The sequence below is a fragment of the Budorcas taxicolor genome, chromosome 9, assembly GCF_023091745.1.
Source record: "Budorcas taxicolor isolate Tak-1 chromosome 9, Takin1.1, whole genome shotgun sequence".
Lineage (NCBI taxonomy): Eukaryota > Metazoa > Chordata > Mammalia > Artiodactyla > Bovidae > Budorcas > Budorcas taxicolor.
This window is the reverse complement of record NC_068918.1, coordinates 19,434,782-19,449,460: the sequence shown is the minus strand read 5'-3', so window position 1 is coordinate 19,449,460 and position 14,679 is coordinate 19,434,782. Positions and strand designations below refer to the sequence as shown.

The window sequence follows — 14,679 nt, the reverse complement described above, 5'->3', positions numbered from 1 at the left end:
GATAATATTCTAGACTATTCTAACTATTATTATGCTTCTGTTGTGAGTTTCAGTTTTGAGAGAGCAAGGGAATTACAGAAAAACATCTACTTCTGCTTCATTGACTATGCTAAAACCTTTGACTCCGGGGATAACAACAAACTGTGGAAAATTCTTAAAGAGATGCACATACCAGACCAGTTTACCTATCTCCTGAGAACTCTATATGCAAGTAAAGAAGCAGCAGTTAGAATTGGACACGGAAAAACTGACTGGTCCCAACTGGGAAAGGAGTATGACATGGCTGTATATTGTCTGTGTGCTTATTTAACTTATATCCAGAATACATTATGTGAAATGCCAGACTGGATGAATCACAAGCTGGAATCAAGATTGCTGGGAGAAATGACAGATTATATTTGAGAAACAGCATCTCAGATATACGGATGATACCACTCTAACAGCAGAAAATGAAGAGGAACTAAAGAACCTCCTGATGAAGGTGAAAGAGGAGAGTGAAGAAGCTGGCTTAAAACTCAACTTTCAGAAAACCTAAGATCATGACATCTGGTCCCATCACTTCATGGCAAATAGAAGGGGAAAGGTAGAAGCAGTGACAGATTTTATTTTCTTGGGCTCCAAGATCACTGAGGACAGTGACTGCAGTCATGAAATTAAAAGATGCTTGCTCCTTGGAAGGAAAGCTATGACAAACCTACACTGTATTAAAAAGCAGAGATGTCACTTTGCAGACAAAGGTCTGTATAGTCAAAGCCACTGTTTTTCCAGTAGTCATGTATGTATATGAGAGTTGAATTATAAAGAAGGTTGAGAACCAAAGAATTAATGCTTTTAAATTGTGGTGCTGGTGAAGACTCTTGAGAGTCCCTTGGACAGCAAAGAGATCAAACCAGTTAATCCTAAAGGAAATCAACACTTAATATTCATTGGAAGGACTGATGCTGAAGCTGAATCTCCAATACTTTGGCCACATAATGCAGTCAACTCACTGGAAAAGACCCTGATGCTGGGAAAGACTGAAGGCAAAAGGAGAATGGGTGGCAGAAGATAAGATGGTTAGATAATATCATCAACTCAATGGACATGAATTTGAGCAAACTGAGAAATAGCAGAGGACAGATGAGTCTGGCATGCTGTTGTCCATGGGATCACAAAGAGTTGGATGTGTCTTAGTGACTGAACAATAAAATGTTTAATATAACTAATAACTATACTCAAATATAGTCCCATTTCTCCCTATTAACAGCTGCTGTATTGAAACCTGAGGTGCTTCAGAAACCCCATGGCTTCAGAAAATTCCAATTTCAAATGATGAGGCAGGAATTTCAACCTATCCTGCCTGAAGCTGAGAACTATCCACATACACTGCACAAGGTTGCTGCCTCCTGCTGTTCCCCACTTTCCACCTCCAGGACTGTAAACATCACCAATAGCCCTATCCCTGACAGATACCAAGGAGATCTGCACCCAAAGGTAGAGACAATGCCCACGCTCAGCTTCAAGCAGGTGCAGGAGATGGACTATTGACCCTTTGCTCATTAAAAGATTTTAAGGGTCCACAGTCCTTGAAGGTGGAATGTTAGAGCAGGCAGGAAGCTAGATACAAACAGAGAATGGAGTATATGGGCCAAAGGGCAGGAAACCACACATCTCACGAACAGCACAGCTGCTCAACCTATACTGTCTCTTCTCTCTTTAAGAGTATAATATCCCTTAGATAAATCCTCACTTTGCTTTCTTGACCTCCCTGTCTCATTGCTGAATTCTTTCTGCAATCAAACAAGAACGAACTTTCCAGTAACATTCATGTGTAGTCATTAGGCAAAAAGGCAAAGCCACTGAGGAATGGCATCAGCAACAAAACATAAATTAGACTTTGATTAAACTTTGTGATATCTAAATAAGGAACCCTAATCATAAAACCCACAGAGCATGACCAAGCATGCTCAATAAAAATGTCCAGGCTTCATATGACCACTATACAACATTCCAGGTGTAGTACCTAACTGGTAAGGGAAAACTTAAGGGAAAATAGCTCCCAGCATGCGTGTGTGGTGGCTTCAGGAGTCCAGTGCACGAGAACCAAAGCTGATATAAGTAAATAAGATAATCACCCGGCTTTCACTTTCTCATCAATGAATGTGTGCTGTGCTTAATCGCTCAGTTGTGTCCGATGCTTTGTGACTCCATGGACTGTAGCCTGCCAGGCTCCTCTATCCATGGGGATTCTCCAGACAAGAATATTGGAGTGGGTTGCCATGCCCTCCTCCAGGGGATCTTCCCAACTTGGGGATTGAACCTAGGTCTCCCACATTGCAGGCGGATTCCTTACCATCTGAGCCACCAGGGAAGCCCCGTCAATGAATATTCTGCACCTAAGAGAAAAAACTCATGACTGTTCAAAGGTTAAGATGAAATAAAAAGGGTAACCAGAAAACCTGAGGGGCACTCCTCACTTGCAAGCACACCCACATCCTTTTCTGAGTGCATACTTTAGCTTCTTAATAAACAGTTTTCTTGTTTCTCTTTATGCCTCTCTCTCTCTGTGTTTTCCTTTGCATTCCTTGTCCAAAATTCTTTTTGGACAGGTAAAACAATATCCTGAACCTTTAATAAAGCCATCCAGCATCAGGATGAATAAAACAAACATTGATATGTTTACCACAAAGATTTTCATATAGCTACCAAAGGCTGGGTGAGCTTGAAGGTCCCCCCTTTCATCCAGCAACGTTAAAGAAATCCAGACAGGTTTATCTGTTTACCCCAGTTTGGAGAAATTTAAAAAGCTGAAAAGCAGAGATTACTGTGAGAAATCTGATCAACAATCACTAGAGGCAACCAGCCAGTTAATCAAATTAAAGATTGACATAGGAACCAGGATTCCTTGGCTTAACCCCTCACTGCGGGCCCAATGCCTTCTACAGAAAAATGACTCAAATGGTCTGGGGATAGAAAATAGAAGTTTGCAGGAAAATAGAAGTTTCCCTTGATATGGGAACGCCATGAACTGATACCAATATCCACTGGTAGAGCCTCTGACTCAGGCTATAATTAGATTGAAAGAATATAGAAATGTAAGAGTTGATAAGATTTTTAAAATATGAATGTTTAAACAAGCTTTATGTAAAGAAGTAGTGGCAACATTACCTGAATGTTTTATGGGAATAGATATTATGTCTGGCTGGGACAACTTCCCCTACGCAATACTGTAAAACTAAAATTTATTCATGAAATCCTAATGGAGGCTATAATTAGTAACATAAGAGTTAATGGAATTAAGATAAAAATGTATAAGAGAACTGATAAATCTGAACAGGCTTTATAAACCATTATTGTATCTCTTTTTCCTGACTGTATTTTGGGGATGGACATTGTAACTCACTGGAGAATGTTTCCTTTAACTAGTTTTGTAAAACAGAAAGCACATAAATCTGCCCTTCAAGCAATATTAATTTGACATGCCAACAAAACTGCCTGAGCAGAACATATAAATATTTTTATTTAAAACAGAGTTAGAAGTCTCCCTGACATAAAGAAGCAAATTGAGGATGATGTCATTCGACGGTTGATCAGCCTTTGATCTTACAAATCTTTGCAAAATTGGAAATTCAGTTCTAGAGGAAGTTCACATTCCACCCATTTCTTTTCATAGATCTCCTAACCTCCCCTGCAAAAGTCTTGTAATCTCCATAGGAACTTGTATCCAGACCATCTCCAAATCTTAATACTCAGTTGTTTACAAAATAGAATGGGCTTTTAAAATACGAATTGCTATATAAGCACCCTTGCCCCAAATTATTGTTCAAAAAATTTTTTTAATGAAAATCATAAGGTCTCTTTTTTATGTCTATCTATACATACGTACATTATAGACATGGTATTTTTCTACTTCTGAGTGGTACTACTAAAATTAATTATAAAAGAGTTCAATTAAACTGGATTAAAAGCAAGTATAGCAAAAACCAGCACAACACTGTAAAGCAATTATTTTCTAATTAAAAATAAAAATTAAAACAAATAAGCACTATACAAATTAAGTATGTTTTCAACAGTAGAAACTAACTCAAATGTTTTTCAGGTTCACAGGAGCTACTATAATTTTTAGTAGATAAAAGTTTAAGTTTGTAATTTAATTAATACAGACATGTCTTTAGAGTTATCAGCATTAAGTACTATATTATACATTTGTTATACCATTATACTAAATGTGTCAGAAAAACAACAACAAAAACAATGTAAGATGATTGATCTATATGATCAGTCACTGTTCTTACTGTACTTATATACATAATTGGGCCAAGTTTATTGAAACAACTTATTTTGCAAAGAGATTAGTCTTAATTTGGCTATATTTGATAGATATGAGAATGACTTTACAGAGAAAAATTATGTTTCATTAATATACTTTTGTGGGTATTAGATTCTACTACTGTCCATTGTCTTTTGAGGTTTTGTTTTCTATCTATAAACTTGACTCCTCCTGAATTGATCCAGTTTTCACCAATATTTGGCAACAATTCTCCAAACTAAGTTTTCCAACTTTTCTTGCACTTTTGATTTGAAATCATTGAGAAGGAAAATGATTTTCCAAAGACATGCACACTAAAGTTGGACAACTTGATATAAACTTCAGCGACTGGAGCCAATTATACAGAGTGAAGCAAGCCAGAAAGAAAAACACCAATACAGTATACTAACACATATATATGGAATTTAGAGAGATGGTAATGATAACCCTGTATGTGAGACAGCAAAAGAGACACAGATGTATAGAACAGTCTTTTGGACTCTGTGGGAGAGGGAGAGGGTGGGATGATATGGGAGAATGGCATTGAAACATGTATAATATCATATAAGAAACAAATCATCAGTCTAGATTCGATGCAGGATACAGGATGCTTGGGGCTGGTGCATTGGGATGACCCAGAGAGATGGTATGGGGAGGGAAGTGGGAGAGGGGTTCAGGATTGGGAACACGTGTACACCCATGGCAGATTCATGTTGGTATATGGCAGAACCAATACAGTACTGTAAAGTAAAATTTAAAAAAAAAAAAAAAAAACTTCAGAGAAATCATCATAATAGCTCATATACAGATAATCTTCATGCCTGTTGCTAGGGCCAGTCAGAAAGATCACTAGATACGTTCAAACTGCAAACCTGTAAAATCCATCAGATTGTCACTGCCTGTCCCTGCTCCCTCTTAAAATGCTTCAAGTTGGACCTCTAGAAACTTTCTCAACTGCAGTTGGAGTTCAGAAACTGGGTCTACAGTGTACTTCAGTTACTAACCATTATTTTTCTTTTGTTTCCATATAAATGTCTCTTATTAAATATTTGACTGCTTGCACCATAGGCCTAACTTTGGGAGCCCACCTGTATTGGTGCCTCATGGAAAGGGATACAACTTTAACCAAGATGACCTATTTTCAATACTAAGAGACTGGTTCAGAGACATACAGCAATCTACCAACTCAGATTCTGAACAGGGAAACCTCCTGGGGAAGTTCCAAAGAAGGGAACCCTGGGGATTCAGAACAGACCTCTGCAAGATGTGCTACTTGGACTTGTGGGTTATTGTGAGCAAGGACAACAGAGATCCTGCAACCTCAAGAGAAACTACTTCCCCTCCTGTAACTACCCACAAGGAATTAAACTGGAAGGCTTTCACAGGAAAAAAAAAGAAAAGTTATTACCAAAATTTTATCTAGGTGGCCCCATCTGTATGTCAGGGCAAACATCGAACTGTCCAATATCTACTCTTTTTTATACTGTCTTGTGAATTACTCTCCTGTCCTTCAGAGCCTTGGGTGCCGATTTCATTTCTTAGTTCAAGATAGCAATATATACTTCATTGTATACTTCATTGTATTCATAAACAGACTTCCTATGTTTATGAAATTAAATTTGATTTTCTCCTTTTGAGCTCTCTCATGTCAATTCAATTGTTACAGCAGCTAGAAGAGCCTAGGAAGGTAAAGGAAAGTTTCCTTCCTCCACAACAACAAAATTCTCCTTGACTCATGAAGAGATGGTTTTACTGCTCCTTCTGATCTTAACACATTGATGAATTTTCAGAAAGACACAAATGGCATTGCGATTACAAAACTGTTAACATCTCTCACTGACTGGATATCCCACAGTTATCTGCTTCTTGTGATTTTTAAAGAAATTGTATTTTATAATCAATTAGTAGCTCCTACGAATAATTTAAATGGAATAAAGAACACATTTTCTTCAGATGACGGTATTTAAGAACCCACACTCATCAACAGTGTAGATTCATTTTGTGTGTAAGTAAATAGCTAACTGATATCTTCAAGATTCAGTCTCTTAAAAAAGCAAAGTATAGTAAAGTATAAGTATCTTAAACTATCACAGCTGAATAAAATGTGCAACAGTCTGCTACTTAAAGATTGAGTTCATGGTGTATACAGAGACTTGTCAATGTTGATACCTTCCCTTTACGTGGAATGCTTGGCCAGACAGGCTGCGGTGAAATAAATGTATTATAGAAACAAGTACTTTGTTGTGCATCTATTACATGTTCTATCAACAACTTTGTAAGTTTGTTACATAATCCCAATTTTAAATATATGATCCCTGAAGATCAAATGAAGTTCAATGATTTGCTGAAGGTCCAATGTTAAAAGGAATGGAGTCAAGAATGATATCTCTACTTGTGTCCAAAGCTCTCTTTTCACTATATTAGGCTACCTTCCTCAATATTTCCATCCAATTTTATTATAATGCTATCACATATGTTAACACTACTCATTTTTACAAAATGAGTAATTGTATTTTTCAGTATTTTTCTCCTTATTTCAGTTTCTAACCCAATAAGAAAGTGAAAAAAAGATAAGAAAATAAAAGAGGACGTGAAGGAGGAAATTAACTTGAATAAGGTACTAAAATTAACTGTTTTCCTGAGAGCTTAAATTCTCATGATCTTCTAATTTTCAATAAACAATCAGCCTCAATTATTCTAATGTAAATTAGTTCCTTCCTTAACAATGCCATCTTCCTAGAAATGTTTCCCCAAACATGAACATAGTACTGTCAGTTTTTAAATCTGAAAAGACAGAATACAAGCAATTAAGTTACTAATTCTTAATTAAGATGTTAGTAAAGAATCCCTTGGGGCTTCTCAGTGGTAAAGAATCCGCCTGCCAATGCAGGAGCTGGGGGTTCAATTCCTGGGTTGGGAAGATCCCCTGGAGAAGAGCATAGCTACCTACTCCAGTATTCTTGCCTGGAGAATCCCATGCACAGAGGAGCCTGGTGGTCTATAGTCCATGGGATAGCAAAGAGTCTTGACAGAACTGAGCGACTAATACTTTAATACCATTGTAGGATTTACTATGGGGCTTCCCTGGTGGCTCAGTGATGAAGAATCCTTCTGCAGTGTAGAAGATGTGGGCTCGATCCTTGGGTCGGGAAGATCCCTTGAATAAAGAAATGGCAACCCACTCCAATATTCTTATCTGGAAAATTCTATGGACCGAGGAATCAGGCTACAGTCTCAGTTCAGTTCAGTCGCTCAGTCATGTCCGACTCTTTGTGACCCCATGAATTGCAGCATGCCAGGCCTCCCTGTCCATCACCAACTCCTGGAGTTCACTCAGACTCACGTCCATCAAGTCAGTGATGCCATCCAGCCATCTCTTCTTCTGTCATCCCCTTCTCCTTCTGCCCCTAATCCCTCCCAGCATCAGAGTCTTTTCCAATGACTCAACTCTTTGCATGAGGTGGCCAAAGTACTGGAGTTTCAGCCTCAGCATCAGTCCTTCCAAAGAACACCCAGGACTGATCTCCTTCATAATGGACTGGTTGGATCTCCTTGCAGTCCAAGGGACTCAAGAGTCTTCTCCAACACCACAGTTCAAAAGTATCAATTCTTCAGCACTCAGCTTTCTTCACAGTCCAACTCTCACATCCATACATGACCACTGGAAAAACCATAGCCTTGACTAGACGGACCTTTGTTGGCAAAGTAATGTCTCTGTTTTTCAATATGCTATCTAGGTTGGTCATAACTTTCCTTCCAAGGAGTAAGCGTCTTTTAATTTCATGGCTGCAGTCACCATCTGCAGTGATTTTGGAGCCCCCCAAAATAAAGTATGACACTGCTTCCACTGTTTCCCCATCTATTTCCCATGAAGTGATGGGACCAGATGCCATGATCTTAGTTTTCTGAATGTTGAGCTTTAAGTCTACAAGGTCACAAAAGAGTCAGACACAACGTAGTGACTAACCAACAACAACAAAGAATTCCTTTGTATACTCTGGGCAACATTTAAAGACAGGAGAGATGATAGATACATTCCTTTAGGTAAAAAGACTTCCCCATTGCTGACTATTAACTCCAAGGTTGACTGTCTCCATCAATAGTAGTTCTCTGGAGTGGTTAACTAAGGTGATTCACAAGTGAGAAAATCAAAAAGTTTTGAAAAAAAGATTTAATATTTGAAATATAATGGATTTTAAGATTTATTCTGTTCACGTCTAAAAAAAAGAATGCTTTCATTGTCACAGGTCTTTTATTCTAAGTTTACTGAGGCTAAGATGATTCAACCCTTCACTTGAAGATATTATTGAAGATATTAGCATTTTTTGTACATAAAGATATTAGCACTTTTTTTGCTTTCAACTGACTTCATTTGCAATAGGCCATGCAGTCATAGCAAGTAAAATTAAAGGCCCTAATGCCAGTTATTACTTCTGATTTGTATTGGTTTACTCTAAATCTACGCATGCATTATGCAATAAAAAAATTAAAATAACAGTTTAGTACATATAAAACAAACAATCTTGAAAGCAAAGAGTGTTAAAACAGACAAATACAAGGATTATTTGTAATACCTGGTTTTAAGTCCCCATGGACAAATATGTCAATCATATATCGACAGAATGCATACTGATCTGACAAAAGTAGAAAGAATAAAAACAACGAAAAAATGTCATCAATACCTTTCTTTTTTCCCAGGGAGAAATGCCTTAACAAAATAAAGTAGCATAATTCTATTTTAGTTACTACAATATTTTATGTGAAGGAATAATTTGCACATATATGAACACAAAGAAATAATAATAAACATGCTTTCATTTATTCCATACAAAAAGAATACCCTTAAAAATTGAAACAGACTAGTTCATAGTGATATTATAGTGGTTGTTTTTAAAAATCAAAACCTTTTTCATCAAATTTATTATGAGTCATCTTATTTAAGCAATTTTTCTCATTGTTTGCATATATACTTCCAAATAATGAAACAGAAGTTTCACAAGAAACTTGGAATGTTTTATCAAATACTCACTCCCAACCCTTCACCTGATTGTCTAAATGAAGCTGCAGAATGTTTCTTGAAAAGGAAGCATGAGGGTTAACCCCGTTGCAATCTGTCATTTTTTCTACATAGAGATTCTTTTCAATTAGAAGAGTAAATTCAAGAGAGCAAACTTAACAGCACCAAATAGCACCATTCTTAAGGTAACTGATTGGGTAATCTTTATTAGAGGATCATCTTATAATCTTGATTAGTTTATCAGCCCTGGGAAAAGTCAAGAAAAGCAGATTTGAGCTTTTAGGGCAGACTTTGTCAAAAAGAATTTCAGAAGTTCTTTTTTGTTTCCTTCTAAATTAAAGACGTTGCACAGAACTCTAAATTTTCACATAACTTTAGATTCTGCTGAAGTCATTCCAATCCAAATTTCAGTTGATGAATCACTGCCTAAGCTTTACTGTATCTTCTTTAAAGCTTGCAGATTATTAAATGAATCTTGTTTAAAATGATTTACATTTTAATGTTTTTAAATAGGCATCTTATTAATTCAATAAGTCCAAAGGCAGCTTTAGTATCAAGAGAGTTTATTAAATTTATACAACATGACATACCCTTAGGTGCTTTAAATTACGTATTGATATATCAGACCTATGAAATAATGAAACATTACTATATAAATACCCCACAAAAGGATTTTTGTAAAACTCATTGTTTTTAGAGTTTTACAGTATTTTTAGAGTAATCCATTTTATTATGAGACTTTGCTAGGTATTTGAAAAAAAAAATAAATGCACCTACTGCAGTAGATGCAAAAATATAATTCTTTTCATTAGTACCTAAATGAGTAGGCCAAAACTCATAAAGTTTCAAAAATTTGCATGGATTTTGACTGTTGAAATCAATCAACAATCACCAGTGAGGTGGGTAGTGGGAGGGAGCTAGCTCTCAGATCAGTCCAAGAGTCTATTTGTTCTTGGATGTACTGACAGTAATAACAGGGGATTCTCATCCCAGGACCAGGTAATCCTATGATACAGCAGAGAAGATTAAGGTAGAGGGTATTTTCCCTGTTTTGGGTATAAGCCTTTTCTTTAGTGAAATTGCAGAGTGAGCCATTTGACTCTAAGATGAAAAGTGCATTTCCCTTAAATTGCAAGCTTGAGGTTGGGAAGTGAGGATTTCCTAAACTTGGCAGGCTTTCTTCTTTCAGTAGTTAATGTGACTGATCATTTTAGATGTGTCCTTTTACATCTCAAGAAGTGGTTCTCAAAGGGCAATTTAAGTACAAAACGATGAGGACTTTGTTAAAATGCAGATTTCTTGGCACAGTCAGGCCAAGGAAAAAACCCCCAAACCAAAAATCCTACAATTCAATAGGATATGGACCCTAGGAATACACATTTTTAATGAACTTCCCACAGGAATCAGATTAGACCACACTTTTGGAATAACTAATTTAAAATCACTCAAAACTTCTTTTTTGACAATCATTTCTAGTGTCTAAAGCCCAAATCTAAAGCCCTCAGCAACAACAATGGAGAAAGTATGTATCTTGGAAGTTTAGAATGCAGGGACTTCTTGCAATTTGAAGGGTTTGGACACCCCCCAAATGAAATATGGTGCTCGGCCCCAAGCTATGATAGGTTGTTTTGTATACATATCAGGTGGACTAGTTTACTGAATTAACTAAAATCTTCATGCTTCAGAGAGTCTTCTTTAACTGAATGCTGACAGTGTAATGAAGCTATATGTCATATTATTACCTAAGTAAAATGTTTGTATTTCTTATGCCACTATTTTCTGGATCCAAAAGTCATTTATTTAATTAATGTACCAGTAGTCCTGCATGCTTCCAATTTGAAAAAGAAAATCCCTTATGAACTCAAGAAGGTCACTTTTTTTAATCTAGAAAATTATTTTGGTTATATCACATAGGGGGTTTCTATTATATTTAACTGATGCTGTGATGTTGCATTTTAATGGCACCAGCATATCAATAAGAAGATGAAAGTATTTTTACAATATTTAAAGTTAAGAATTTTTTTTGACCACACTTTGTGGCATGCAGGGTTTTAGTGCCCCCACTAGGAAAAGAACCTGTGCCCCCTGCAATGGAAGCATGAAGTCCTAGTCACTGGACCACCAGGGAATTCCCAAAGTTAAGACATTTTAAATATTTTAAATTAAGATGCTCCTTTCCACCTGTCCTGTGTGTTGACCTTAACAGCGTGTAAGAATTCTAGACAGGTATATATTGGGCAGTCCCCAGTGTGTTTGCTTCACCTAAGGATAAAGCAAAACCAGGCCATCCTGCATTTGGAAACTTCATTTTATAGAAATGCTTCTTTAAATCCAACTCAAATGTTAAAACAGGTCATTTTTTTCCCAAAGAAAATCTGAACTGTTCTACCATTCTTTCATTGTTATGTGACAGTAATTCACATAAGGTAATTCTATATCTCCTCACACTTCTTGGTTTTATTTTCTCCAAATGAACATCTTTCTAGGAATACCACATGCTGTCCATCTCTCCCCTTCCTGATCCTCAGGGAGCAGTGATAGATGTCATTCAGCTGCTGCCTCGTTGGTTGTTCCCTGTGGAGTAGCAGCTGAGAGAAAATGCATTCAGGGTGCAGAATGTTAACAGAAAAGAAATTTTAGAAAACCTCTAATGAGAGTGGGGCATATGTGGTCTGGCGCTCCACGGCAGATTCACATTAGCTACAATTTCTCTGCCAGCCATGAATAGTTGTTTAAAAAAGTAAGAAGAAGGAAGAAAAGAAAGAGAGAGCATAGCAGTGGGGAGGTTTGATTTTTCCTTCCCCACAAATTTGCCATAGTCTATGAGAAAATCAGAGAGCAATGCTTGATCACACTGACCCTTCTTATCCTACTTTTTAAAACAGATTGGTCCATAAAAAACAGATTATGTAGTGCATAAGAGTGTGTTTTAGGTTTAGAATAGGCATGTACATATATATATATATATAAATCTTATTCCTGATGCTTTAGAAAAATATAGTGTTTATATATACAGTGTTAAAAATAACCATGTATGAATATATATGCATGTATACTATATAATTAAATAATTTGCTACACATAAAAATATGTGTCCGGTGAATAAAAGACCTATAGAACCTATTTATTTAAAAAGCACTATTAGAGATCTATATTCAAGAATAAATCAAATTCATTAGGTCTAACTCAAGCTAAGCAAATAAATAATCCTTTGCCTAAATGAGAAATAACTATTTTACTAAATCAAAATCAATACAAGTCTCAAAATCAAAGCCACTTCACAAGTAGATAATTTAGAAAGCACTATGTCTTTATCATGGTTGAGTTAAAACTATAATGCAATTATTTTAAAAACAAATGCTCTTAAATCATAACTTAATTTCTTAAATGATATATTTATATATCTGATAAGCTTTTACAGGTAAAGTTTCCATTATTTACCTAATAATACATTTATCTAATTGAGATGGCAGCTCTTCTCAATAGCGAGCCTGAATTTAGCAAAGGCATTTGTTTAGCTGATAAAATCACATTTGTGCTTTTATTTCTAAGTCTTAAGTGATAGTTGAACATCCTTTTAATAGATAAATAGTTCTTTTATGTGAAAATGAAATTCATAGATTGAAAATGGAAAGGTAATATAATGCTATCTTTAGTAATTCTGGTTACTGATAGGAATAAAATATAATATATGTGACCCAGAAAATAGATGTCATTTGGAAATATTTTAGTGATGAATCCCCATCAATAGAAAATGTACCCTAAATAAGTAAGATACTAAAAATGAACATTGAAAAGTATATTGATATTCTTAGTTGCTAGATGAGTATTTTGGAACTCCCATATATAAATGGAATGAATTTTTACATGCTGTATTTATGGGCAAAAAATAAAAATATGCTTGGTACATTTAATCTGGTTTCATGTGATTCTTTTGTTTTTGTGATTATTTTCTTTTTGAAAAGACAATCTACAATGCAAAATATTTTAGGATCTTTATGATAATTTTAAATAAGTATATTAGTGAATCAGAAGATTAATTTTCCTGTCTATCACAATAAAATAGTCCATTCAAAATATTTTTTCTTTATTTACTATATTTCTCTACCCAAAATATTGCATAAAACACATACAGGTTTGCTAGAAATGATAATTAATTCTTAAATTGATTCAAGGCAATATAATCATCTTTAAAACTGAAGAAAGGCTTTGGGCTTCAAAGATTTAATTTCACTCATGTCTCCTGCATTGTAGGTGGGTCCTTTACCAGCTGAGCCACAAGGGAAGCCCAAGAATACTGGAGTGGGTAGCCTCGCCTATCCCTTCTCCAGCGAATCTTCCTGACCCAGGAATTGAACTGGACTCTCCTGCATTGCAGGCAGATTCTTTATCAACTGAGCTATCAGGGAAGCCTCTTTAAATATTACTTTGAAATAAAATTACTTAAATACAAAAATTGGTTATTTACTAAAAAAAAAAACCACAAATTAAAACTTATCCTTTTTTTCCTTTTCAAAATATATTTTTAAAAAATATAACTTTTCCTTCATATAAACAAACATTTCCAAATATTACTTCTGCATTCAGGGAAAAAAGTGATTCAAAGATAAAATATGAGAGTGGATTACAAAGACAAATACCATATAATTTCACCTTTATGTATGGTTCTCAAATTCCATATCTTGTACCTTATAGTAGGAAAACTTATTTTCAGTTTCATTGTCCAAATAGCTTACTCAGTAATGACATTTTTAACTTTTTAAATGCAAATCTTATAGAAACAAGTCCTTAACTTTAGCCCTCAACTAAAATTATTAAAACTATCAGAATAAGGAAAACATTTTAATGTTTAAAAAACATTGATAGGAATAGTCTGCACAGAGAAGATCCCACCATCTGGGTGGGGAAGCTCAAGACTGTGTACCAACTTGCAATCAGGAGTGGATTTAAGCAAGGAAAGATTCATCAAAGGCTGGAGATGTTTGACAATAAGGTCCTCAGCCAACCTCTTAAAACTCTACCCTTTTATGTTTACAAACACCTTTCTTTAAAGAATGTCAAGTTTACATTCTACCTTCATTTAATTGCTCTATTTCTGTGAAGTATGGATGAAGTTTGACATCAGCCTTACTGAAAAGCAGCACTATATGTGAGATACAAAGTTTTCTAAGGTCATAAATTTAGTCATTGTACAAAATGGATTTAATAATTCAATGTATCTTCTGAATTATGTGCTCTTGCAGAGCTATAGGAATGTATGGATACTTTTTCTGATACTTATTCTATATGATTTGAAGATATACCTTTTAATAAAATTGCTGTCATTTTCCTGGATGGTTGTTCTTCAAAGAGTACACAAAGGACAAAGAGTATG

At 35.5% G+C, this 14,679-nt stretch overlaps 1 protein-coding gene across 32 annotated transcripts in view; it reads right to left on the bottom strand.

The window, feature by feature from the left end:
• Positions 1–14,679, bottom strand: part of TRDN (triadin) — a 405,761-nt gene that overhangs the window by 258,617 nt on the left and 132,465 nt on the right. For 31 of the 32 annotated variants that reach the window (XM_052645523.1, XM_052645524.1, XM_052645525.1 and 28 more), the window contains exon 9: positions 8,863–8,922. The exons of the other annotated variant lie outside the window; for it this stretch is intronic. In XM_052645523.1, coding sequence (XP_052501483.1) covers positions 8,863–8,922 — 60 coding nt within the window. The remainder of the gene's footprint in view (positions 1–8,862; positions 8,923–14,679) is intronic. 32 annotated transcript variants of the gene reach the window in all.